This window comes from Passer domesticus, chromosome 13, assembly GCF_036417665.1.
Source record: "Passer domesticus isolate bPasDom1 chromosome 13, bPasDom1.hap1, whole genome shotgun sequence".
Taxonomy (NCBI): Eukaryota; Metazoa; Chordata; class Aves; order Passeriformes; family Passeridae; genus Passer; species Passer domesticus.
Window position 1 is genome coordinate 15,921,931 of NC_087486.1, and position 26,322 is coordinate 15,948,252.

The 26,322-nt window shown below is 52.8% G+C and overlaps 4 protein-coding genes across 4 annotated transcripts; all 4 read left to right on the forward strand.

Annotated features, from left to right (window-relative positions):
* The first annotated feature begins 581 nt into the window (after nt 1–581).
* LOC135280269 (protocadherin beta-15-like) lies at nt 582–4,829 on the forward strand. Its single transcript, XM_064388065.1, has one exon. The coding sequence runs from the start codon at nt 1,022–1,024 to the stop codon at nt 3,461–3,463; it is 2,442 nt and encodes an 813-aa protein (XP_064244135.1). The 5' UTR covers nt 582–1,021; the 3' UTR covers nt 3,464–4,829.
* A 3,526-nt stretch (nt 4,830–8,355) lies between these two features.
* Nucleotides 8,356–12,171, forward strand: LOC135280273 (protocadherin beta-15-like). Its single transcript, XM_064388069.1, has one exon. The coding sequence runs from the start codon at nt 8,356–8,358 to the stop codon at nt 10,795–10,797; it is 2,442 nt and encodes an 813-aa protein (XP_064244139.1). The 3' UTR covers nt 10,798–12,171.
* Nucleotides 12,172–15,249: 3,078 nt separating this feature from the next.
* Nucleotides 15,250–21,827, forward strand: LOC135280268 (protocadherin beta-15-like). Its single transcript, XM_064388064.1, has one exon. It carries the CDS (start codon nt 15,693–15,695, stop codon nt 18,132–18,134), a length of 2,442 nt encoding a protein of 813 aa, XP_064244134.1. The 5' UTR covers nt 15,250–15,692; the 3' UTR covers nt 18,135–21,827.
* A 176-nt stretch (nt 21,828–22,003) lies between these two features.
* Nucleotides 22,004–26,185, forward strand: LOC135280267 (protocadherin beta-15-like). The gene has a single exon (XM_064388063.1). The coding sequence runs from the start codon at nt 22,488–22,490 to the stop codon at nt 24,927–24,929; it is 2,442 nt and encodes an 813-aa protein (XP_064244133.1). The 5' UTR covers nt 22,004–22,487; the 3' UTR covers nt 24,930–26,185.
* Nucleotides 26,186–26,322: the final 137 nt, after the last annotated feature.

The window sequence follows — 26,322 nt, forward strand, 5'->3', positions numbered from 1 at the left end:
CGATGTTCTGGATTTATGTCAGAGCATGTGCATTCCCATGTTTGCCTATTCTGCTTTGACCCACAGAAATGGACTGAGCACTGTTATAAGCCTGTTCCTCTAGAGAAGGACTGCCAACCCATCTAGAATAACTGGTTGTGTGAATGATGTCTGTGATTCATGGAATATTTAGAAAAACTCTCTCATGCTGTTTCCTCCAAAGTAATAAAGATTAATATTGTGAATTGGTATACCTCTGAGTTTAACTATTGAGCAAATATGTTGGACTGAATTAAAGAAAAGGTCCTAACTCCTTCCATGAAAACAGACGTTGTTTAGACATTTTCTTTCCTGGAAAGATCCTTCAAGGCATTTCAAAATTCTGACACTCTTTTTCTCGCTGTGTCCCATGACAGAAGCAGTGTTGGGTGGGTACAGCGCCTGAGTGTGGAGATGCAGCCGGGAGAGTGTTCATTGGCATGGCCGTGCTGTCACCATCGCCCTATGCGTGTGCGGATTCTCCTTTGGTGGAATGCGGCTCGGTCGTTGCGGGCTGAGGCTCGTCTTTGGGCTGCCCTGGTTCCGCGGCGTTCGGTTCCCGGCCCGGTGTCCCGGCGGGTTCGCAGTCGCGGGCCGGGGCGAGCGGCAGCGCGGGCTGCGGGCGGCGGCGGCTGCAGTCCCAGCGCGCACCGCTGGGTGGTGCCCTCGGCCAAGGCGGCGCCGAGCGGCTGCGGCAGCGGAGGCGGCCGAGCCCGGAGCGGCACAGCCCGAGCGAGCCCGGCCCGGCCCGGCCCGGCCCGGCCCAGCTTAGAGCAGCCCAGCGCAGCCGGGCGGAGGTGGCGGCGGCTGCGGCAGCGAGCGCTGCCCCGTGTCCCCCGCTGCCGGGACAGCCCGGCTGCAGAGGTTGCGGAGCGCCGGCCGCAATCTGAGGCAGCGAGGGAAGGCGCCCGCGCCGCACTTGGCCGCTTGCTTTCGGCGGGGAATCGCCCGGGACAGCCGCCCAGAGACCGACACCGGCCGCCGCCGCCGCCGCTGCCGCGCCATGGCGCTCGCAAGGCAAGTGCTTTGTGTGTGTGCTTTGCTGTCGCTGCCGCTCGCTCGCGCCGAGCCCATCCGCTACTCCGTGGCCGAGGAGGCGGAAAGCGGCTCCCTGGTGGGCAAGCTGGCGGAGGATGCGGGGCTGCCGCCGGCGCAGCTCTCGGCTCGCCGCGCCCGCCTGGTGTCGGAGGACGGCCGGCAGCATTTTCGCTTGGAGCGCGCCTCCGGCCGCCTGCTGGTGGCGGGGAGGCTGGACCGGGAGCAGCTGTGCGGCCAGTCCGCCACCTGCATGCTCCCCTTCGAGCTGCTGCTCTCCGGCCCCCTGCAGTTCTTTCGCGTCGAGGTGACTCTGGAGGACATCAATGACCATTCACCCGTCTTCCCCGAGAAACGAGTCACTTTCAGGATCCCGGAAACAAGCGACCCGGGTTCACGTTTCCCGCTGGAGGACGCTCAGGACCTCGATATTGGCAGCAACACAGTTCAGGACTACAGCATCTCTCCCAAGAATGAGTACTTTAGTGTCTCCTATGGGACTGGGATTGCTGGCAAGAAGTATCTCGAACTTGTTTTAGAAAAGCCACTAGACAGGGAGCAGCAGGCAGAGATGGGTTTCAGTGTCATTGCTGTGGATGGAGGCTCTCCTCCCAGGAGTGGGACCACTGAAATCGACGTTGTCGTTCTAGATGTAAATGACAATGCTCCTGTCTTCACACAGGAAGAGTACATAGGAAAGATTCTGGAGAACATGCCAGAAGGCTCTGTTGTTCTGACTGTGCTGGCAACTGATCGAGATGCAGGAGTATATGGGGACATCTCCTATCAACTCAGCCAGGCAGTGGGACAGAGTGACTCAGCATTTGTGATTGATGCCATAACTGGTGAAATTAAACTCACAAAACCTCTGGACTTTGAGGCAGCAGACACTCATGAATTCCGTGTGAGAGCCACAGATGGAGGTGGCCTGTCAGCAATCTGCAAAGTATTGGTGGAGGTGGTGGATGTGAATGACAATGCCCCAGAGGTGGTGGTCAGTTCCTTCAGCAGTCCCCTCCCCGAGAACACAGTGCCCGGCACGGTGGTTGCCCTGTTTTCGGTCAGGGACCGGGATTCTGGTGCCAACGGGAAGATCTCCTGTGCCCTGGAGGATGAGCTGTCCTTCTCCCTGCGGGCAGCCTATAAGAATTACTATGAGCTGGTGACAGTGAGCGCGCTGGACCGGGAGGAGAGGCCTCAGTACATCCTGAGTGTGACGGCAGCAGATGCGGGCTGGCCTCCTCTGAGCACCACGCAGACCTTCACCGTGGAGATCTCGGATGTCAACGACAACGCCCCCGTCTTCAACCAGAGCTCCTACACCATGTACGTGCGTGAGAACAGTGCGGCCGCGGTGTTTGTTGGAGCCGTGAGCGCTGCAGATGCTGACGTGGGGCTGAATGGCAAGGTGAGCTATTCCCTGGCAGCAGAGCAAGGGGCGGAGCGGCCCTGGTGCTCCTGCCTGTCTGTGGACTCGGAGAAGGGGCACGTGTTTGTGCTGCGGCCCCTGGACTACGAGCACTTGAGGCAGACGGAGGTGACGGTCAGTGCCTCTGACGCGGGCTCTCCTCCCCTGCGAGCCAACGTCACCGTCCGCCTGGTCGTGCTGGACGAGAATGACAACGCCCCGCTCGTGCTGTACCCAGCCCAGGAGAGCAGCCCAGGCTCCAGCGAGCTGGTGCCCGTGTGGGCCGAGGCGGGCTACCTGGTCAGCAAAGTGGTGGCCGTGGATGCGGACTCGGGCCAGAACTCCTGGCTCTCGTTCCAGCTGCTGAGGGCCAGCGAGCCAGGGCTGTTCTCCGTGGGCCTGCAAAGCGGGGAGGTGCGTCTGAGGAGGCCGGTGACAGAGAGAGACAGCGTGAAGCAGAAGCTGGTTGTGCTGGTGAGAGACAACGGCAAGCCCCCGCTGTCAGCCACGGCAGCTCTGAGCGCTCTCCTGCTCAAGGACTTCTCAGAGGTGCGCCTGCCGCACAGCAGCCCGGCCTCCGAGGACCAGGGCGGCTCCCTGACCACCTATTTGATCATTGCCTTGGTCTTTGTCTCACTGCTCTTCCTCGTCTCCAGCGCCGTCTTGGTGGCTCGCAAGGTGTGCGGGAGGCAGGAGCTGAAGGCTGGCCCTGTGCTTTATGCTGCCGACACCTTGCAGAGCGGCCTGGCCGATGCAGCCGCTGCAGGGACCCTGCCCCGCGCCTATTGCTACGAGATCAGCCTGACCACGGGCTCGGGCAACAGCGAGTTCAAATTCCTCAAGCCCATCGTGCCCAGCCTGCCCCCTCAGCACTGCGCCGTGGGCCAGGGCCCGGATGAGGAACAGGATTTCCCCAGTGTCCCTGTCAGCAGCGAGGACATGGTCCCAGACACTGCTGGGGCTCTCTCTGCAGGACAGTTCAACGCTCTTTCCTTTAACTAGCTGGGTCTCCAGAATCAGCGGTTTCAATACCCATGGAAGGAATGGATCCAGGATGCTCCATGTGACTGTGGTTCGTCCAGGGTATAGCTGTATGTGTAAATGGTTTAGCCCTTTTCCTGCATATTCTATTCAGAATTTATGTCTACCCCTCCAAAAACTATTAGGGAATTAAAAGATGCCAAGTTTGTCTCACTAAGTTTTAATAGGTTTCTCCTCTGCTGTGGCCATTTGTAACAGGCGTTATGTATCTGGTTAGCAGTCTCAGCTATTTTCTGCTTTCTCTTGCTGTCTGACAAGACAGAGGATCTTTTTCTAATGAAGTTTAGGACAATGTCACTGTTGGCCATACAAATCGTATCCTCACTGAAATGCAAAAAGGCCCTCTTTGAGCTCCAGGAATGTAAGGAAGTTGTGGCTATTGAGTCACAATATTATGTGTGCACTAGGGTTTTCTTGCCTGGGTTCTGGATGTCTCTTTTTGAGATGGGAGCTCTGTGTGTAGACACTGAATATCTGCAGATGCTTCAGAATTACTGCCTGGTGAAGCAGGGGGCTGCTCCCACCCAGCCTTTGCAGCACAGGCAGTGCCAGCTCAGCAGGGAAGGAATTGTTTTGGATCCTTTTGCAACAGCAGCCTCATCATCCTAATCTGACTCAGTGGAGAGGTGCAAAATGCACAACAAAATCTTCCTTTGGCTTGCAAGAGGGCCTTGGGTGTTCTGTCTTCTCAGGATTGCCTTGGAGATAGAGGAGCATAATCGGTGTTAGGGTAGACTGTAACTGAACCCCGTTGTAGAAACATGTTCATTGTTGTTGAATACATTGAAGGAAAACTCCATAAATACTACAAGCTAATTATTAAGAGGAAGAGTAAAGAAGGTCTTGAAAATAGTCAATGAGATTGGTCTTTTCATTGTTGTTCCTGAATCCCAAGACTTCTTGATGGGACTAGAAAGCTGTCCATGCATGATTTTCTGTGTTTGTGTTCAAGCATTTGCATTCCCATGCTTGCCCTTTCTCCTCTGAAATGAACTGAGCATTGTACTGAGCCTGTTCCTCTAGAGAAGGACTGCCACCGCATCTAGAATAACTGATTGTTTGAATGACGTCTGTGATGCACGAAATAATCAGAAAGCCTCCCTCTCACACTGTGATGTGCTGAAGTGATGCAGTTTAATGTTGTAAATTGGTATAACTGTGGGATTAGGAACTGAAAAATTGTGTTAGACTGAAATAAAGAGACCACCCTGACTCCTTCAGTGGAGACAAAAGTCCTTGTAGAGATGTTCTTTCTGGGACAGCCCTGTCAAGGCATTTCAAAATTCTGTGAGTTGCTTTCTCACTGTATCCCTGGTCTGAGGCAATGTTGGGTGGGCACAGTTCCTGAACGTGGAGATGCAACCAGGACACAGTTCATTGGCATGCCCCTGCTGGCACCACCAGCCTGTTTCTGCTCGGTTTCTCCTGCTGAGGGATGGGGCTCTGTCCTCCTGGAGGACAGCTTTAGGCTGGGTCTGGGCTCGGATGAGGAACAGGATTTCCCCAGTGTCCCTGTGAGCAGCGAGGACATGGCCCCAGGCACTGCTGGGACTCTCTCTGCAGGACAGTCCAATGATCTCTCCTTTGACTAGCTGGGTGTGCACAGCCAGAGGCTTCATGGCTCTTGGGAGGAGGGGATCCAGGCTGCAGCATGTGGCAGTGGTTCCTCAAGAGTAAATGTGCTCCAAATTGGCATAGTTAGTATCCTGCAAATTATATGTCAGAATAAAGTTTGTCTTCCCCTCCAAGACCACAAATAAGCAATGAAGGCCCTCAGATTCATTCCTTCAGACAAGAGTATATTTCAGCTCTGTCTCAGTCATTTCTGGTAGGCTTTCAGAATGCACTCCCAACTATGCTCTTGTTTCCCTTGCTTTCAGATCAGACATGGGACTGCTTATTCTTTGTTAAAGCTCAGTGGCACAGTTGTGTGCACTGCTATCACACTTGCTGAAATGACAGTTCTTTTCCCCTCAAAAGCAAGGTAGTTCTGAATACTGTGTTACAATGTTGTGTTAGCTCAGGGCTTTTTCTCTCTGAGGTTCTGGATGTCTCTGTCTGAGATGTGTGGGCTCTGTGTGTTTCTCTTTATTCTCAGTACACCTCTCTGCATGGCCAATGTGCATCTGCAGATGCTTCACTAGAGCTGCCCAGTGAAAGTGGGTGTTGCTCCCATGCAGCCATTGCACTGCAGTCATTTCCAGCTCTGCAGGCAAGAAGGCTGGAGTTTTGATCCTTTCAGGGTTGAGCAGAACACAGCAGCAACACACTCAAGAAAATTTCCCCTTGGCCTGTCAGTGTGGGTTTGGTGTTCTGTCTCCCTGGGATTGCCTTGGAAGTACAGCAGTGCCAGGACAATCTGAGTTTGGACAGGCTATAACTGCACAGAGTCATGAAAACATATCCATTGTCTGGGCTTGAAAATGCCACATGTCCATTAAAGACTATATTGTGAAGATCAAATGAAGAACTTGAAAGCAGGACTTTGAGTTTTGTTTCTCATTCTTGTTTCTGAATTCAGTGTTTTTCTCTTGGGAAGAGAAACCTGTCCCCACATGACTGTGTCCATTTGTGGTAGAGCATTCTCAAGTGTCCCTTTCTCCTTCTACTCTCTGACCTGTATTGGCATTGTTTTTCCTGTTCATCCAGAGAAGGACTGCCACCCCATCTATAAAAACTTGTTGTTTGAATAATGTCTATGATGCATGGAATATTCAGAAAGACTCCCTCACGCTGTATTGTGCCGAAGACACAGAGATTAACATTGTGAACTGGAATACCTCTGAGTTTAACAATTGAAAAATATTGGGTGCTGGGACTCTCTCTTCAGGACAGTTCAACACTCTAACTTGCTGTGGTCTGCTCAGCCATCCGAGTCATGACCCATGGGTGGAGGGGATCGAGTCTGCAGCATAGGGTAATGATTCCTCAAGATTATATCTATATTGGCCATTGGTTTACCAAATTTCTTGAAAATTCGATCCAGAAATAATATCTGCAACTCCATAAACCATGACGGAAATAAAAGAAGCCAAGGTTCAGTCACTTATTTAGTAATCTTTTTCAGCTTTCTTACTGCCATTTGTAACAGGCTTTAAGTGTGTGCTTACCAGTGACAGCCATGCTCTTGATTTTCTGGCTGTCTGACAACACAGAGGAGCTTTGAGTTCTGAGCTTTAGGATAATGTCACTGTTGGCCAAACAAATCATGTCCTCACTGAAATGCAAAATGGCCTTTGTTATGCTCCAGGAAAGCAAGGAAGTTATGAGTATTGAGTGACCATGTCATGTGAGCACGAGGCCCTTTCTTGCCTGAGTTCTGGATGTTTCTGTGTGAGATGGGAGCTCTGTATGCAGACATTGAATATGTGCAGATGCTTCAGCAGTGCTGCCTGGTGAAGCAGGGAGTTGCTCCCACCCAGCCAGTGGAGCACAGGCAGCTCCAGCTGAGCAGGGAAGGAGGAGATTTGGGCCCTTTCAGTACAGCAGTCTCACCTTCCTTATCTAGCCAGAGTACAGCAACAAAATGCACAAGGAAATCTTCCTTTGGCTGGCAAGAAGGGCTTGGGTGTTCTGTCCCCTCAGGATTGCCTTGGAAATAGAGCAGCACAAATGGTGTTAGGGTAGACTGCAACTGAACAGGGCTGTAACATGGAACAGAAACATGTTCATTGTCATTGAATGCATTGAAGGAAAAATCCACAAATATTAAAAGCCAGTTATTGGAAGAAAGAGTTAAGCAGAATTTAAAACAAAGATGTTAATATTGCTCTGTTCATTGTTCTTTCTGAATCCCAAGTCTTCTTGATAGGACTAGAACACTGTCCACACACGATGTTCTGGATTTATGTCAGAGCATGTGCATTCCCATGTTTGCCTATTCTGCTTTGACCCACAGAAATGGACTGAGCACTGTTATAAGCCTGTTCCTCTAGAGAAGGACTGCCAACCCATCTAGAATAACTGGTTGTGTGAATGATGTCTGTGATTCATGGAATATTTAGAAAAACTCTCTCATGCTGTTTCCTCCAAAGTAATAAAGATTAATATTGTGAATTGGTATACCTCTGAGTTTAACTATTGAGCAAATATGTTGGACTGAATTAAAGAAAAGGTCCTAACTCCTTCCATGAAAACAGACGTTGTTTAGACATTTTCTTTCCTGGAAAGATCCTTCAAGGCATTTCAAAATTCTGACACTCTTTTTCTCGCTGTGTCCCATGACAGAAGCAGTGTTGGGTGGGTACAGCGCCTGAGTGTGGAGATGCAGCCGGGAGAGTGTTCATTGGCATGGCCGTGCTGTCACCATCGCCCTATGCGTGTGCGGATTCTCCTTTGGTGGAATGCGGCTCGGTCGTTGCGGGCTGAGGCTCGTCTTTGGGCTGCCCTGGTTCCGCGGCGTTCGGTTCCCGGCCCGGTGTCCCGGCGGGTTCGCAGTCGCGGGCCGGGGCGAGCGGCAGCGCGGGCTGCGGGCGGCGGCGGCTGCAGTCCCAGCGCGCACCGCTGGGTGGTGCCCTCGGCCAAGGCGGCGCCGAGCGGCTGCGGCAGCGGAGGCGGCCGAGCCCGGAGCGGCACAGCCCGAGCGAGCCCGGCCCGGCCCGGCCCGGCCCGGCCCAGCTTAGAGCAGCCCAGCGCAGCCGGGCGGAGGTGGCGGCGGCTGCGGCAGCGAGCGCTGCCCCGTGTCCCCCGCTGCCGGGACAGCCCGGCTGCAGAGGTTGCGGAGCGCCGGCCGCAATCTGAGGCAGCGAGGGAAGGCGCCCGCGCCGCACTTGGCCGCTTGCTTTCGGCGGGGAATCGCCCGGGACAGCCGCCCAGAGACCGACACCGGCCGCCGCCGCCGCCGCTGCCGCGCCATGGCGCTCGCAAGGCAAGTGCTTTGTGTGTGTGCTTTGCTGTCGCTGCCGCTCGCTCGCGCCGAGCCCATCCGCTACTCCGTGGCCGAGGAGGCGGAAAGCGGCTCCCTGGTGGGCAAGCTGGCGGAGGATGCGGGGCTGCCGCCGGCGCAGCTCTCGGCTCGCCGCGCCCGCCTGGTGTCGGAGGACGGCCGGCAGCATTTTCGCTTGGAGCGCGCCTCCGGCCGCCTGCTGGTGGCGGGGAGGCTGGACCGGGAGCAGCTGTGCGGCCAGTCCGCCACCTGCATGCTCCCCTTCGAGCTGCTGCTCTCCGGCCCCCTGCAGTTCTTTCGCGTCGAGGTGACTCTGGAGGACATCAATGACCATTCACCCGTCTTCCCCGAGAAACGAGTCACTTTCAGGATCCCGGAAACAAGCGACCCGGGTTCACGTTTCCCGCTGGAGGACGCTCAGGACCTCGATATTGGCAGCAACACAGTTCAGGACTACAGCATCTCTCCCAAGAATGAGTACTTTAGTGTCTCCTATGGGACTGGGATTGCTGGCAAGAAGTATCTCGAACTTGTTTTAGAAAAGCCACTAGACAGGGAGCAGCAGGCAGAGATGGGTTTCAGTGTCATTGCTGTGGATGGAGGCTCTCCTCCCAGGAGTGGGACCACTGAAATCGACGTTGTCGTTCTAGATGTAAATGACAATGCTCCTGTCTTCACACAGGAAGAGTACATAGGAAAGATTCTGGAGAACATGCCAGAAGGCTCTGTTGTTCTGACTGTGCTGGCAACTGATCGAGATGCAGGAGTATATGGGGACATCTCCTATCAACTCAGCCAGGCAGTGGGACAGAGTGACTCAGCATTTGTGATTGATGCCATAAGTGGTGAAATTAAACTCACAAAACCTCTGGACTTTGAGGCAGCAGACACTCATGAATTCCGTGTGAGAGCCACAGATGGAGGTGGCCTGTCAGCAATCTGCAAAGTATTGGTGGAGGTGGTGGATGTGAATGACAATGCCCCAGAGGTGGTGGTCAGTTCCTTCAGCAGTCCCCTCCCCGAGAACACAGTGCCCGGCACGGTGGTTGCCCTGTTTTCGGTCAGGGACCGGGATTCTGGTGCCAACGGGAAGATCTCCTGTGCCCTGGAGGATGAGCTGTCCTTCTCCCTGCGGGCAGCCTATAAGAATTACTATGAGCTGGTGACAGTGAGCGCGCTGGACCGGGAGGAGAGGCCTCAGTACATCCTGAGTGTGACGGCAGCAGATGCGGGCTCGCCTCCTCTGAGCACCACGCAGACCTTCACCGTGGAGATCTCGGATGTCAACGACAACGCCCCCGTCTTCAACCAGAGCTCCTACACCATGTACGTGCGTGAGAACAGTGCGGCCGCGGTGTTTGTTGGAGCCGTGAGCGCTGCAGATGCTGACGTGGGGCTGAATGGCAAGGTGAGCTATTCCCTGGCAGCAGAGCAAGGGGCGGAGCGGCCCTGGTGCTCCTGCCTGTCTGTGGACTCGGAGAAGGGGCACGTGTTTGTGCTGCGGCCCCTGGACTACGAGCACTTGAGGCAGACGGAGGTGACGGTCAGTGCCTCTGACGCGGGCTCTCCTCCCCTGCGAGCCAACGTCACCGTCCGCCTGGTCGTGCTGGACGAGAATGACAACGCCCCGCTCGTGCTGTACCCAGCCCAGGAGAGCAGCCCAGGCTCCAGCGAGCTGGTGCCCGTGTGGGCCGAGGCGGGCTACCTGGTCAGCAAAGTGGTGGCCGTGGATGCGGACTCGGGCCAGAACTCCTGGCTCTCGTTCCAGCTGCTGAGGGCCAGCGAGCCAGGGCTGTTCTCCGTGGGCCTGCAAAGCGGGGAGGTGCGTCTGAGGAGGCCGGTGACAGAGAGAGACAGCGTGAAGCAGAAGCTGGTTGTGCTGGTGAGAGACAACGGCAAGCCCCCGCTGTCAGCCACGGCAGCTCTGAGCGCTCTCCTGCTCAAGGACTTCTCAGAGGTGCGCCTGCCGCACAGCAGCCCGGCCTCCGAGGACCAGGGCGGCTCCCTGACCACCTATTTGATCATTGCCTTGGTCTTTGTCTCACTGCTCTTCCTCGTCTCCAGCGCCGTCTTGGTGGCTCGCAAGGTGTGCGGGAGGCAGGAGCTGAAGGCTGGCCCTGTGCTTTATGCTGCCGACACCTTGCAGAGCGGCCTGGCCGATGCAGCCGCTGCAGGGACCCTGCCCCGCGCCTATTGCTACGAGATCAGCCTGACCACGGGCTCGGGCAACAGCGAGTTCAAATTCCTCAAGCCCATCGTGCCCAGCCTGCCCCCTCAGCACTGCGCCGTGGGCCAGGGCCCGGATGAGGAACAGGATTTCCCCAGTGTCCCTGTCAGCAGCGAGGACATGGTCCCAGACACTGCTGGGGCTCTCTCTGCAGGACAGTTCAACGCTCTTTCCTTTAACTAGCTGGGTCTCCAGAATCAGCGGTTTCAATACCCATGGAAGGAATGGATCCAGGATGCTCCATGTGACTGTGGTTCGTCCAGGGTATAGCTGTATGTGTAAATGGTTTAGCCCTTTTCCTGCATATTCTATTCAGAATTTATGTCTACCCCTCCAAAAACTATTAGGGAATTAAAAGATGCCAAGTTTGTCTCACTAAGTTTTAATAGGTTTCTCCTCTGCTGTGGCCATTTGTAACAGGCGTTATGTATCTGGTTAGCAGTCTCAGCTATTTTCTGCTTTCTCTTGCTGTCTGACAAGACAGAGGATCTTTTTCTAATGAAGTTTAGGACAATGTCACTGTTGGCCATACAAATCGTATCCTCACTGAAATGCAAAAAGGCCCTCTTTGAGCTCCAGGAATGTAAGGAAGTTGTGGCTATTGAGTCACAATATTATGTGTGCACTAGGGTTTTCTTGCCTGGGTTCTGGATGTCTCTTTTTGAGATGGGAGCTCTGTGTGTAGACACTGAATATCTGCAGATGCTTCAGAATTACTGCCTGGTGAAGCAGGGGGCTGCTCCCACCCAGCCTTTGCAGCACAGGCAGTGCCAGCTCAGCAGGGAAGGAATTGTTTTGGATCCTTTTGCAACAGCAGCCTCATCATCCTAATCTGACTCAGTGGAGAGGTGCAAAATGCACAACAAAATCTTCCTTTGGCTTGCAAGAGGGCCTTGGGTGTTCTGTCTTCTCAGGATTGCCTTGGAGATAGAGGAGCATAATCGGTGTTAGGGTAGACTGTAACTGAACCCCGTTGTAGAAACATGTTCATTGTTGTTGAATACATTGAAGGAAAACTCCATAAATACTACAAGCTAATTATTAAGAGGAAGAGTAAAGAAGGTCTTGAAAATAGTCAATGAGATTGGTCTTTTCATTGTTGTTCCTGAATCCCAAGACTTCTTGATGGGACTAGAAAGCTGTCCATGCATGATTTTCTGTGTTTGTGTTCAAGCATTTGCATTCCCATGCTTGCCCTTTCTCCTCTGAAATGAACTGAGCATTGTACTGAGCCTGTTCCTCTAGAGAAGGACTGCCACCGCATCTAGAATAACTGATTGTTTGAATGACGTCTGTGATGCACGAAATAATCAGAAAGCCTCCCTCTCACACTGTGATGTGCTGAAGTGATGCAGTTTAATGTTGTAAATTGGTATAACTGTGGGATTAGGAACTGAAAAATTGTGTTAGACTGAAATAAAGAGACCACCCTGACTCCTTCAGTGGAGACAAAAGTCCTTGTAGAGATGTTCTTTCTGGGACAGCCCTGTCAAGGCATTTCAAAATTCTGTGAGTTGCTTTCTCACTGTATCCCTGGTCTGAGGCAATGTTGGGTGGGCACAGTTCCTGAACGTGGAGATGCAACCAGGACACAGTTCATTGGCATGCCCCTGCTGGCACCACCAGCCTGTTTCTGCTCGGTTTCTCCTGCTGAGGGATGGGGCTCTGTCCTCCTGGAGGACAGCTTTAGGCTGGGTCTGGGCTCGGATGAGGAACAGGATTTCCCCAGTGTCCCTGTGAGCAGCGAGGACATGGCCCCAGGCACTGCTGGGACTCTCTCTGCAGGACAGTCCAATGATCTCTCCTTTGACTAGCTGGGTGTGCACAGCCAGAGGCTTCATGGCTCTTGGGAGGAGGGGATCCAGGCTGCAGCATGTGGCAGTGGTTCCTCAAGAGTAAATGTGCTCCAAATTGGCATAGTTAGTATCCTGCAAATTATATGTCAGAATAAAGTTTGTCTTCCCCTCCAAGACCACAAATAAGCAATGAAGGCCCTCAGATTCATTCCTTCAGACAAGAGTATATTTCAGCTCTGTCTCAGTCATTTCTGGTAGGCTTTCAGAATGCACTCCCAACTATGCTCTTGTTTCCCTTGCTTTCAGATCAGACATGGGACTGCTTATTCTTTGTTAAAGCTCAGTGGCACAGTTGTGTGCACTGCTATCACACTTGCTGAAATGACAGTTCTTTTCCCCTCAAAAGCAAGGTAGTTCTGAATACTGTGTTACAATGTTGTGTTAGCTCAGGGCTTTTTCTCTCTGAGGTTCTGGATGTCTCTGTCTGAGATGTGTGGGCTCTGTGTGTTTCTCTTTATTCTCAGTACACCTCTCTGCATGGCCAATGTGCATCTGCAGATGCTTCACTAGAGCTGCCCAGTGAAAGTGGGTGTTGCTCCCATGCAGCCATTGCACTGCAGTCATTTCCAGCTCTGCAGGCAAGAAGGCTGGAGTTTTGATCCTTTCAGGGTTGAGCAGAACACAGCAGCAACACACTCAAGAAAATTTCCCCTTGGCCTGTCAGTGTGGGTTTGGTGTTCTGTCTCCCTGGGATTGCCTTGGAAGTACAGCAGTGCCAGGACAATCTGAGTTTGGACAGGCTATAACTGCACAGAGTCATGAAAACATATCCATTGTCTGGGCTTGAAAATGCCACATGTCCATTAAAGACTATATTGTGAAGATCAAATGAAGAACTTGAAAGCAGGACTTTGAGTTTTGTTTCTCATTCTTGTTTCTGAATTCAGTGTTTTTCTCTTGGGAAGAGAAACCTGTCCCCACATGACTGTGTCCATTTGTGGTAGAGCATTCTCAAGTGTCCCTTTCTCCTTCTACTCTCTGACCTGTATTGGCATTGTTTTTCCTGTTCATCCAGAGAAGGACTGCCACCCCATCTATAAAAACTTGTTGTTTGAATAATGTCTATGATGCATGGAATATTCAGAAAGACTCCCTCACGCTGTATTGTGCCGAAGACACAGAGATTAACATTGTGAACTGGAATACCTCTGAGTTTAACAATTGAAAAATATTGGGTGCTGGGACTCTCTCTTCAGGACAGTTCAACACTCTAACTTGCTGTGGTCTGCTCAGCCATCCGAGTCATGACCCATGGGTGGAGGGGATCGAGTCTGCAGCATAGGGTAATGATTCCTCAAGATTATATCTATATTGGCCATTGGTTTACCAAATTTCTTGAAAATTCGATCCAGAAATAATATCTGCAACTCCATAAACCATGACGGAAATAAAAGAAGCCAAGGTTCAGTCACTTATTTAGTAATCTTTTTCAGCTTTCTTACTGCCATTTGTAACAGGCTTTAAGTGTGTGCTTACCAGTGACAGCCATGCTCTTGATTTTCTGGCTGTCTGACAACACAGAGGAGCTTTGAGTTCTGAGCTTTAGGATAATGTCACTGTTGGCCAAACAAATCATGTCCTCACTGAAATGCAAAATGGCCTTTGTTATGCTCCAGGAAAGCAAGGAAGTTATGAGTATTGAGTGACCATGTCATGTGAGCACGAGGCCCTTTCTTGCCTGAGTTCTGGATGTTTCTGTGTGAGATGGGAGCTCTGTATGCAGACATTGAATATGTGCAGATGCTTCAGCAGTGCTGCCTGGTGAAGCAGGGAGTTGCTCCCACCCAGCCAGTGGAGCACAGGCAGCTCCAGCTGAGCAGGGAAGGAGGAGATTTGGGCCCTTTCAGTACAGCAGTCTCACCTTCCTTATCTAGCCAGAGTACAGCAACAAAATGCACAAGGAAATCTTCCTTTGGCTGGCAAGAAGGGCTTGGGTGTTCTGTCCCCTCAGGATTGCCTTGGAAATAGAGCAGCACAAATGGTGTTAGGGTAGACTGCAACTGAACAGGGCTGTAACATGGAACAGAAACATGTTCATTGTCATTGAATGCATTGAAGGAAAAATCCACAAATATTAAAAGCCAGTTATTGGAAGAAAGAGTTAAGCAGAATTTAAAACAAAGATGTTAATATTGCTCTGTTCATTGTTCTTTCTGAATCCCAAGTCTTCTTGATAGGACTAGAACACTGTCCACACACGATGTTCTGGATTTATGTCAGAGCATGTGCATTCCCATGTTTGCCTATTCTGCTTTGACCCACAGAAATGGACTGAGCACTGTTATAAGCCTGTTCCTCTAGAGAAGGACTGCCAACCCATCTAGAATAACTGGTTGTGTGAATGATGTCTGTGATTCATGGAATATTTAGAAAAACTCTCTCATGCTGTTTCCTCCAAAGTAATAAAGATTAATATTGTGAATTGGTATACCTCTGAGTTTAACTATTGAGCAAATATGTTGGACTGAATTAAAGAAAAGGTCCTAACTCCTTCCATGAAAACAGACGTTGTTTAGACATTTTCTTTCCTGGAAAGATCCTTCAAGGCATTTCAAAATTCTGACACTCTTTTTCTCGCTGTGTCCCATGACAGAAGCAGTGTTGGGTGGGTACAGCGCCTGAGTGTGGAGATGCAGCCGGGAGAGTGTTCATTGGCATGGCCGTGCTGTCACCATCGCCCTATGCGTGTGCGGATTCTCCTTTGGTGGAATGCGGCTCGGTCGTTGCGGGCTGAGGCTCGTCTTTGGGCTGCCCTGGTTCCGCGGCGTTCGGTTCCCGGCCCGGTGTCCCGGCGGGTTCGCAGTCGCGGGCCGGGGCGAGCGGCAGCGCGGGCTGCGGGCGGCGGCGGCTGCAGTCCCAGCGCGCACCGCTGGGTGGTGCCCTCGGCCAAGGCGGCGCCGAGCGGCTGCGGCAGCGGAGGCGGCCGAGCCCGGAGCGGCACAGCCCGAGCGAGCCCGGCCCGGCCCGGCCCGGCCCGGCCCAGCTTAGAGCAGCCCAGCGCAGCCGGGCGGAGGTGGCGGCGGCTGCGGCAGCGAGCGCTGCCCCGTGTCCCCCGCTGCCGGGACAGCCCGGCTGCAGAGGTTGCGGAGCGCCGGCCGCAATCTGAGGCAGCGAGGGAAGGCGCCCGCGCCGCACTTGGCCGCTTGCTTTCGGCGGGGAATCGCCCGGGACAGCCGCCCAGAGACCGACACCGGCCGCCGCCGCCGCCGCCGCCGCCGCGCCATGGCGCTCGCAAGGCAAGTGCTTTGTGTGTGTGCTTTGCTGTCGCTGCCGCTCGCTCGCGCCGAGCCCATCCGCTACTCCGTGGCCGAGGAGGCGGAAAGCGGCTCCCTGGTGGGCAAGCTGGCGGAGGATGCGGGGCTGCCGCCGGCGCAGCTCTCGGCTCGCCGCGCCCGCCTGGTGTCGGAGGACGGCCGGCAGCATTTTCGCTTGGAGCGCGCCTCCGGCCGCCTGCTGGTGGCGGGGAGGCTGGACCGGGAGCAGCTGTGCGGCCAGTCCGCCACCTGCATGCTCCCCTTCGAGCTGCTGCTCTCCGGCCCCCTGCAGTTCTTTCGCGTCGAGGTGACTCTGGAGGACATCAATGACCATTCCCCCGTCTTCCCCGAGGATCGAGTCACCTTTGATATCCCGGAGACGAGTGAGCCAGGTTCACGTTTCCCTTTGGAGGTTGCTCAGGACCTTGATATTGGCAGCAACACAGTACAGGAGTACAGCATCTCTCCCGAGAATGAGTACTTTAGTGTCTCCTATGGAAGTCGGACTCATGGTGATAAATATCTTGAACTTATTTTGGAAAAGCCACTAGATAGAGAGGAGCAGGCGAAGATGATTTTTACACTCATTGCTGTAGATGGAGGCTCTCCTCCCAGGAGTGGGACCATCGAGATCTCTATTATCATTCTAGATGTAAACGACAATGCTCCCAAATTCCCACAAGAGCGTTATATTGCAAAGGTTTTGGAGAACATGCCAAAAGGCTCTGTGGTTCTGACTGTGCTGGCAACTGATCCAGATGCAGGAGTTAATGGGGACATCTCCTATCAACTCAGCCAGGCAGTGGGACAGAGTGACTCAGCATTTGTGATTGATCCCATAACTGGTGAAATTAAACTCACAAAACCTCTGGACTTTGAGGCAGCAGACACTCATGAGCTAACTGTTAGGGCCAGAGATGGTGGAGGACTCTCAGCAATCTGCAAAGTGTTGGTGGAGGTGGTGGATGTCAATGACAATGCCCCAGAGGTGGTGGTCAGTTCCTTCAGCAGTCCCCTCCCCGAGAACACAGTGCCCGGCACGGTGGTTGCCCTGTTTTCGGTCAGGGACCGGGATTCTGGTGCCAACGGGAAGATCTCCTGTGCCCTGGAGGATGAGCTGTCCTTCTCCCTGCGGGCAGCCTATAAGAATTACTATGAGCTGGTGACAGTGAGCGCGCTGGACCGGGAGGAGAGGCCTCAGTACATCCTGAGTGTGACGGCAGCAGATGCGGGCTCGCCTCCTCTGAGCACCACGCAGACCTTCACCGTGGAGATCTCGGATGTCAACGACAACGCCCCCGTCTTCAACCAGAGCTCCTACACCATGTACGTGCGTGAGAACAGTGCGGCCGCGGTGTTTGTTGGAGCCGTGAGCGCTGCAGATGCTGACGTGGGGCTGAATGGCAAGGTGAGCTATTCCCTGGCAGCAGAGCAAGGGGCGGAGCGGCCCTGGTGCTCCTGCCTGTCTGTGGACTCGGAGAAGGGGCACGTGTTTGTGCTGCGGCCCCTGGACTACGAGCACTTGAGGCAGACGGAGGTGACGGTCAGTGCCTCTGACGCGGGCTCTCCTCCCCTGCGAGCCAACGTCACCGTCCGCCTGGTCGTGCTGGACGAGAATGACAACGCCCCGCTCGTGCTGTACCCAGCCCAGGAGAGCAGCCCAGGCTCCAGCGAGCTGGTGCCCGTGTGGGCCGAGGCGGGCTACCTGGTCAGCAAAGTGGTGGCCGTGGATGCGGACTCGGGCCAGAACTCCTGGCTCTCGTTCCAGCTGCTGAGGGCCAGCGAGCCAGGGCTGTTCTCCGTGGGCCTGCAAAGCGGGGAGGTGCGTCTGAGGAGGCCGGTGACAGAGAGAGACAGCGTGAAGCAGAAGCTGGTTGTGCTGGTGAGAGACAACGGCAAGCCCCCGCTGTCAGCCACGGCAGCTCTGAGCGCTCTCCTGCTCAAGGACTTCTCAGAGGTGCGCCTGCCGCACAGCAGCCCGGCCTCCGAGGATCAGGGCGGCTCCCTGACCACCTATTTGATCATTGCCTTGGTCTTTGTCTCACTGCTCTTCCTTGTCTCCGTCGCGGTCTTGGTGGCTCGCAAGGTGTGCGGGAGGCAGGAGCTGAAGGCTGGCCCTGTGCTTTATGCTGCCGACACCTTGCAGAGCGGCCTGGCCGATGCAGCCGCTGCAGGGACCCTGCCCCGCGCCTATTGCTACGAGATCAGCCTGACCACGGGCTCGGGCAACAGCGAGTTCAAATTCCTCAAGCCCATCGTGCCCAGCCTGCCCCCTCAGCACTGCGCCGTGGGCCAGGGCCCGGATGAGGAACAGGATTTCCCTGGTGTCCCTGTCAGCAGCGAGGACATGGCCCCAGACACTGCTGGGGCTCTCTCTGCAGGACAGTTCAACGCTCTTTCCTTTAACTAGCTGGGGTCTGCACGGTCAGAGGTTTCAATACCCATGGTATCAGTGGATCCAGACTGGAGCATGTGATAGTGATTCATCCAGTGTATATCTGTATGTGTAAATGGTTTAACCTATTTCCTGCATATTCTAATTGGAATTAATATCTACCACCCCAAAAAGTATTAGAGAATTAAAAGATGCCAAGTTTGTCTCACTAATTTTGTAATGGGTTTCTCCTCTGCTATGGCCATTTTTAACAGGCATTATGTAGCTGGCTAGCAGTCTCAGCTATTTTCTGCTTTCTCTTGCTGTCTGACAAGACAGAGGGTCTTTTTCTTCTGAGGTTTAGGAAAATGTCACTGTTAGCCATAAAAATCATATCCTCCCTGAAATGCAAAAGGCCCTCTTTGAGCTTCTGGAAAGTGTGGAAGTTGTGGCTATTGAGTCACAATATCATGTATGCACTAGGGTTTTCTTGCCTGGGTTCTGGATGTCTCTTTTTGAGATGTGAGCTTTGTGTGTAGACATTGAATACCTGCAGATGCTTCAGAATTACTGCCTGGTGCAGCAGTGGGCTTCTCCCACCCGGCCTGTGCAGCACAGGCAGTGCCAGGTCAGCAGGGAAGGAGGTGATTTGGATCCTATTGCAATAGCAATGTCTTCATCCTAATCTGGCTCAGAGGAGAGCTGCAAAATGCACAACAAAATCTTCCTTTGGCTTGCAAGAGGGCCTTGGTTGTTCTGTCTTCTCAGGATTGTCTTGGAGATAGAGGAGCATAATCGGTGTTAGGGTAGACTGTAACTGAACACAGTTGTAGAAACATGTTCATTGTTGTTGAATACATTGAAGGAAAACTCCATAAATACGACACGCTAATTATTGAGAGGAAGAGTAAAGAAGGACTTGAAAATAATCAATAAGATTGTTCTTTTCAATGTTGTTCCTGAATCCCAAGGCTTCTTGATGGGACTAGAAAGCAGTCACTGTATGATTTTCTGTGTTTGTGTTGGAGCATTTGCATTCCCATGTTTGCCCTTTCTCCTGTGAAATGGACTGAGCACTGTGCTGAGCCTGTTCCTCTAGAGAAGGACTGCCACCCCATCTAGACTAATTGGTTGTTTGAATGATGTCTGTGATGCACAAAATAATCAGAAAGCCTCCCTCTTGCACTGTGATGTGCTGAAGTGATGCAGTTTAACCTTGTAAGTTAGTATAACTGTGGGATTAGAAACTGAATAATTGTGTTAGACTGAAATAAAGAGAACACTTGACTGCTTTAGTGGAGACAGAATTCTTTGTAGAGACATTAATTCTGGTAAAGCGTCGGCAAGGAATTAAAAAATTCTGCGAGTTACTTTCCCACTGTGTCCCTTGCCTGAAGCAATGTTTGATGGGTGCAGTTCCTGAACGTGGAGATGCAGCTGGGAGAGTGTTCATAGGCATGCCCCTGCTGTCACCATTGCCCAGTCTCTGCTCGGTTTCTCCTGCTGAGGGATGGGTCTCTGTCCTCCTGGACTCCACGTCGTCTTTAGGCTGGGCCAGGGACCGGATGAGGAACAGGATTTCCCCGGTGTCCCTGTCAGCAGCGAGGACATGGCCCCAGGCACTGCTGGGACTCTCTCTGCAGGACAGTTCAACGCTTTTTCTTTTAACTAGCTTGGGTTTTGCACAGCCAGAGGCTTCATGGCTCTTGGGAGGAGGGGATCCAGGATGGCGCATATGACAATGGTTGCTCCAGAATTAATCTGTGCTTGCCCTTGGTTCTGCCATCTTTCTTCAAATTCTCTTCAGAATGAACACAGTCTTCCCCTCTAAAGAACAATGTTGGGAGGAAATGAAGCCAAGGTACTGTCACTTATTTAATCATTTGTTTCAGCTCTGTTACTGCCTTTTCTAATGGGCTTTATGTATTTGGTTAGCACTCAAAGCTATGTGCCTCTTTCTCTTGCTGTCTGAAAAGTCATAGGATGTTTTTATTCTGAGCTTTAAACAATGTCACAGTTGGCCAGACAAATCATATCCCCACTGCAAAAAATGCTAATAAAATTCAAAAAGCCCTTTTTGCACTTCGGAAAATCAAGGATATTGTTAGTAATGAGGTGCTATGTCACATGGCACTAGACCCTTTCTTCGCTGGATCCTGGATGTCTCTGTCTGAGATGTGCTCTCTCTGTGCTTTGCTTTCCTGTCACTGTGACCGACAAGACATGCCTGTTCATTCAGACACTCAGTATGTGCAGATGCTTCAGCAGTGCTGCCTGGTGAAGCAGGGAGTTGCTCCCAGCCAGCCAGTGGAGCACAGGCAGCTCCAGCCCAGCAGGGAAGGAGGAGATTTGGGCCCTTTGACAACAGCAGTCTTGTCTTTCTTAAAGCAAGAAAATGCACAACAAAACCTTCCTTTGGCTTACAAGAAGGGTTTGGGTGTTCTGTCACCTCAGGATTGCCTTGGAAATACAGCAGCATGAGCAGTGTTAGGGTAGACTGTAACTGAACAGTGCTGTACAAACATGTTCATTGTGATTGAATGCATTGAAGGAGAAATCCACAAATGCATTGAAGGGAAAATCCACAAATACTAAAACTCAATTATTGTAAAGTGGAGTCAGGAAGTGTTGGGAAGGATGAAAGTTTGCCAAGAAAGTCTGACAGATATGTATGCTTGGCAGAAAGATTTTTGAATGTAGACTCTGGAGAATGAATAGAAATGAAAGCAAGTTTTGATAGAGAAGAAAAGAATTGCTGAGCCAGTATTTCTGGATAACAAAGAAGGTAAAGGGTGTGTTAGTTTGAAGGGGTTTTTTATGGCTTAGAGGAAAGGATCAACCCACCTCAAAAAGAAGATGTTTTCATCAAGAAGAAAGATAGCACAGGCAAACAGACATGTCAATGTTGCAAGTGGAAAAAAGGTCTCAGAAATTTCCACTGCGGAAAAAAAAACAAACCCTGAAAAACAACTTCTAGCTTAAACTGTAACTTTTAATGATTGAATATTAGTAACAGGCATATGGTAATTATAGTAATTATGATAGGCTGTAGGTAAAAGTTGAGATATAGATTGGTTCTTATGTATTAAGATGCTCAGCAAAGAAAAGTATATAATGCATTGGAACGAAAATTAAAGGGTCTTCAGGCTTGTCTGGAGCTGGAGGTGACAGTAGGCAGAGGTTCCACTGGCCATGAACCTGGACTGCTGAAACATCTTCAATACAATAAACAGTATTTTTAAGAGCCACCTAGAGTCCTGCAAGTCTCATTCAGGCTCTTAATAAGAAGAACTTTTAAAAAAAGACATTCAGATTGGTCATTGCTTTCCCTGAATCCCAAGACTACTTGATGGGACTAGAATGCTGTCCCTGCATGATTTTCTGTGTTTGTGTCAGAGCATTTGTACTCCCATGTTTACCCTTTCTCCTCTGAAATGGACTGAGCACTGTTGTGAGCCTGTTCCTCTAGAGAAGGACTGCCACCCCATGTAGAATAACCGCTTGTTTGAATGATGTCTGTGATGCATGAAGTACAGGAAAAGCCTCCCTCATGCTGTGGGGTCCTGAAGTGATACACTTTAATGTTGTAAATTACTATAACTCTGGGATTAGAAAATGAAAAAATGTGTTAGACTGAAATAAAGAGAACACTTGACTGCTTTAGTGGAGACAGAATTCCTTCAAGAGACGTTCTTTCTGGGAAAGCCCTGTCAAGACTTTCCAAATTCTGCGTGTTATTTCTCCTCGTGTCCCTTGACAGAAGCAGTGTTGGGTGGGTACAGCGCCTGAGTGTGGAGATGCAGCCGGGAGACCGTTCATTGGCGTGCCCGTGCTGTCACCATCGCCCTATGTCTGTGCTGTTTGTCCTTTGGTGGAATGCGGCTGGGTCGTTGCGGGCTGAGGCTCGTCTTTGGGCTGCCCTGGTTCCGCGGCGTTCGGTTCCCGGCCCGGTGTCCCGGCGGGTTCGCAGTCGCGGGCCGGGGCGAGCGGCAGCGCGGGCTGCGGGCGGCGGCGGCTGCAGTCCCAGCGCGCACCGCTGGGTGGTGCCCTCGGCCAAGGCGGCGCCGAGCGGCTGCGGCAGCGGAGGCGGCCGAGCCCGGAGCGGCACAGCCCGAGCGAGCCCGGCCCGGCCCGGCCCGGCCCGGCCCAGCTTAGAGCAGCCCAGCGCAGCCGGGCGGAGGTGGCGGCGGCTGCGGCAGCGAGCGCTGCCCCGTGTCCCCCGCTGCCGGGACAGCCCGGCTGCAGAGGTTGCGGAGCGCCGGCCGCAATCTGAGGCAGCGAGGGAAGGCGCCCGCGCCGCCCTTGGCCGCTTGCTTTCGGCGGGGAATCGCCCGGGACAGCCGCCCAGAGACCGACACCGGCCGCCGCCGCCGCCGCCGCCGCCGCGCCATGGCGCTCGCAAGGCAAGTGCTTTGTGTGTGTGCTTTGCTGTCGCTGCCGCTCGCTCGCGCCGAGCCCATCCGCTACTCCGTGGCCGAGGAGGCGGAAAGCGGCTCCCTGGTGGGCAAGCTGGCGGAGGATGCGGGGCTGCCGCCGGCGCAGCTCTCGGCTCGCCGCGCCCGCCTGGTGTCGGAGGACGGCCGGCAGCATTTTCGCTTGGAGCGCGCCTCCGGCCGCCTGCTGGTGGCGGGGAGGCTGGACCGGGAGCAGCTGTGCGGCCAGTCCGCCACCTGCATGCTCCCCTTCGAGCTGCTGCTCTCCGGCCCCCTGCAGTTCTTTCGCGTCGAGGTGACTCTGGAGGACATCAATGACCATTCACCCGTCTTCCCCGAGGAACGAGTCAGATTTGACATCCCGGAAACGAGCGAGGCAGGTTCACGTTTCACACTGGAGGGTGCTCAAGATCTCGATATTGGCAGCAACGCAGTCCAGCAGTACAGTATTTCTCCCATGAATGAGTATTTTAGCATTTACTATGGAAGTCGGAATGAGGATGACAAGTATGTTGAACTTGTTTTGACAAAGCCATTAGACAGGGAGGAGCATGCAGAGATTGGGTTCAGTCTCATTGCTGTGGATGGTGGCTCTCCTCCCAGGAGTGGAACAACCCAAATCCACATTGTCATTCTAGATGCAAATGACAATGCTCCCAACTTCAAGGAAGAGCGCTATATTGGAAAGGTTCTGGAGAACATGCCAGAAGGCACTGTGGTTCTGACTGTGCTGGCAACCGATTCGGATGCAGGAGTTAATGGCGAAATCTCCTATCAACTCATCCAAGCACTGGGTCAGAGAGACTCAGCATTTGTGATTGATGCCATAACTGGTGAAATCAAACTCACAAAACCTCTGGACTTTGAGTCAGCAGACACTCATGAATTCCGTGTGAGGGCCACAGACGGAGGGGGCCTGTCAGCAATCTGCAAAGTGTTAGTGGAGGTGGTGGATGTGAATGACAATGCCCCAGAGGTGGTGGTCAGTTCCTTCAGCAGTCCCCTCCCCGAGAACACAGTGCCCGGCACGGTGGTTGCCCTGTTTTCGGTCAGGGACCGGGATTCTGGTGCCAACGGGAAGATCTCCTGTGCCCTGGAGGATGAGCTGTCCTTCTCCCTGCGGGCAGCCTATAAGAATTACTATGAGCTGGTGACAGTGAGCGCGCTGGACCGGGAGGAGAGGCCTCAGTACATCCTGAGTGTGACGGCAGCAGATGCGGGCTGGCCTCCTCTGAGCACCACGCAGACCTTCACCGTGGAGATCTCAGATGTCAACGACAACGCCCCCGTCTTCAACCAGAGCTCCTACACCATGTACGTGCGTGAGAACAGTGCGGCCGCGGTGTTTGTTGGCGCCGTGAGCGCTGCAGATGCTGACGTGGGGCTGAATGGCAAGGTGAGCTATTCCCTGGCAGCAGAGCAAGGGGCGGAGCGGCCCTGGTGCTCCTGCCTGTCTGTGGACTCGGAGAAGGGGCACGTGTTTGTGCTGCGGCCCCTGGACTACGAGCACTTGAGGCAGACGGAGGTGACGGTCAGTGCCTCTGACGCGGGCTCTCCTCCCCTGCGAGCCAACGTCACCGTCCGCCTGGTCGTGCTGGACGAGAATGACAACGCCCCGCTCGTGCTGTACCCAGCCCAGGAGAGCAGCCCAGGCTCCAGCGAGCTGGTGCCCGTGTGGGCCGAGGCGGGCTACCTGGTCAGCAAAGTGGTGGCCGTGGATGCGGACTCGGGCCAGAACTCCTGGCTCTCGTTCCAGCTGCTGAGGGCCAGCGAGCCAGGGCTGTTCTCCGTGGGCCTGCAAAGCGGGGAGGTGCGTCTGAGGAGGCCGGTGACAGAGAGAGACAGCGTGAAGCAGAAGCTGGTTGTGCTGGTCAGAGACAACGGCAAGCCCCCGCTGTCAGCCACGGCAGCTCTGAGCGCTCTCCTGCTCAAGGACTTCTCAGAGGTGCGCCTGCCGCACAGCAGCCCGGCCTCCGAGGACCAGGGCGGCTCCCTGACCACCTATTTGATCATTGCCTTGGTCTTTGTCTCACTGCTCTTCCTCGTCTCCATCGCCGTCTTGGTGGCTCGCAAGGTGTGCGGGAGGCAGGAGCTGAAGGCTGGCCCTGTGCTTTATGCTGCCGACACCTTGCAGAGCGGCCTGGCCGATGCAGCCGCTGCAGGGACCCTGCCCCGCGCCTATTGCTACGAGATCAGCCTGACCACGGGCTCGGGCAACAGCGAGTTCAAATTCCTCAAGCCCATCGTGCCCAGCCTGCCCCCTCAGCACTGCGCCGTGGGCCAGGGCCCGGATGAGGAACAGGATTTCCCCGGTGTCCCTGTCAGCAGCGAGGACATGGCCCCAGACACTGCTGGGGCTTTCTCTGCAGGACAGTTCAACGCTCTTTCCTTTAACTAGCTGGGGTCTGCACGGTCAGAGGTTTCAATACCCATGGTATCAGTGGATCCAGTCTGGAGCATGTGATAGTGATTCATCCAGTGTATATCTGTGTGTGTAAATGGTTTAACCTATTTCCTGCATATTCTAATTGGAATTAATATCTACCACTCCAAAAACTATTAGGGAATTAATAGATGCCAAAGTTGTCTCCCTAAGTTTGTAATGGGTTTCTCCTCTGCTATGGCCATTTTTTACAGGCATTATGTATCTGGTTAGGAGTCTCAGCTTTTTTTCTTCTTTCTGTTATTGTCTGACTAGACAGAGGATCTTTTTCTTCCTAGGTTTAGGACAATGTCACTGTTGGCCATACAAATCATATCCTCACTAAAATGTAAAAAAGGCCCGGTTTGTGTTTTAGGAAAGTGTGAAAGTTTTGGGATTGAGTTACAATGTCATTTGTGCACTAGGGTTTTCTTGCCTGGGTTCTGGATGTCTCTTTTTGAGATGGGAGCTCTGTGTGCAGACATTGAATATCTGCAGATGCTTCAGAATTACTGCCTGGTGAAGCAGGGGGCTGCTCCCACCCAGCCATGACAACAGGCCGTGCCAGCTGAGCAGGGAAGGAGGTGATTTGGAGCCTTTTGCAACAGCAGTGTCTTCATCCTAATGTAGATCAGAGTAGAGCTGCAAAATGGATAACAATATCTTCCTTTGGCTTGCAAGAGGGGCTTCGGTGTTCTGTCTTCTCAGGATTGTCTTGGAAATACAAGAACACACAAATTTTTAGGGTAGACTGTAACTGGACAGAGTTGTAGAAACATGTTCATTGTTGTTGAATACATTGAAGGAAAACTCCATAAATACTACAAGCTAATTATTAAGAGGAAGAGTAAAGAAGGTCTTGAAAATAGTCAATGAGATTGGTGTTTTCATTGTTGTTCCTGAATCCCAAGGCTTCTTGATGGGACTAGAAAGCTGTCCATGCATGATTTTCTGTGTTTGTGTTGGAGCATTTGCATTCCCATGTTTGCCCTTTCTCCTCTGAAATGAACTGAGCACTGTGCTGAGCCTGTTCCTCTAGAGAAGGACTGCCACCCCATCTAGAATAACTGTTTGTTTGAATGATGTCTGTGATGCACAAAATAATCAGAAAGCCTCCCTCTTGCACTGTGATATGCTGAAGTGATACAGTTTAACATTGTAAATTGGTATAACTGTGGGATTAGGAACTGAAAAATTGTGTTAGACTGAAATAAAGACAACACTTGACTGCTTTGGTGGGGACAGAATTATTTGTAGAGACATTACTTCTGGGAAAGCGTAGTCAAGGCTTTTCAAAATTCTGCGAGTTGCTTTCTCACTGTATCCCTGGTCTGAAGCAATGTTGGGTGGGCACAGTTCCTGAACGTGG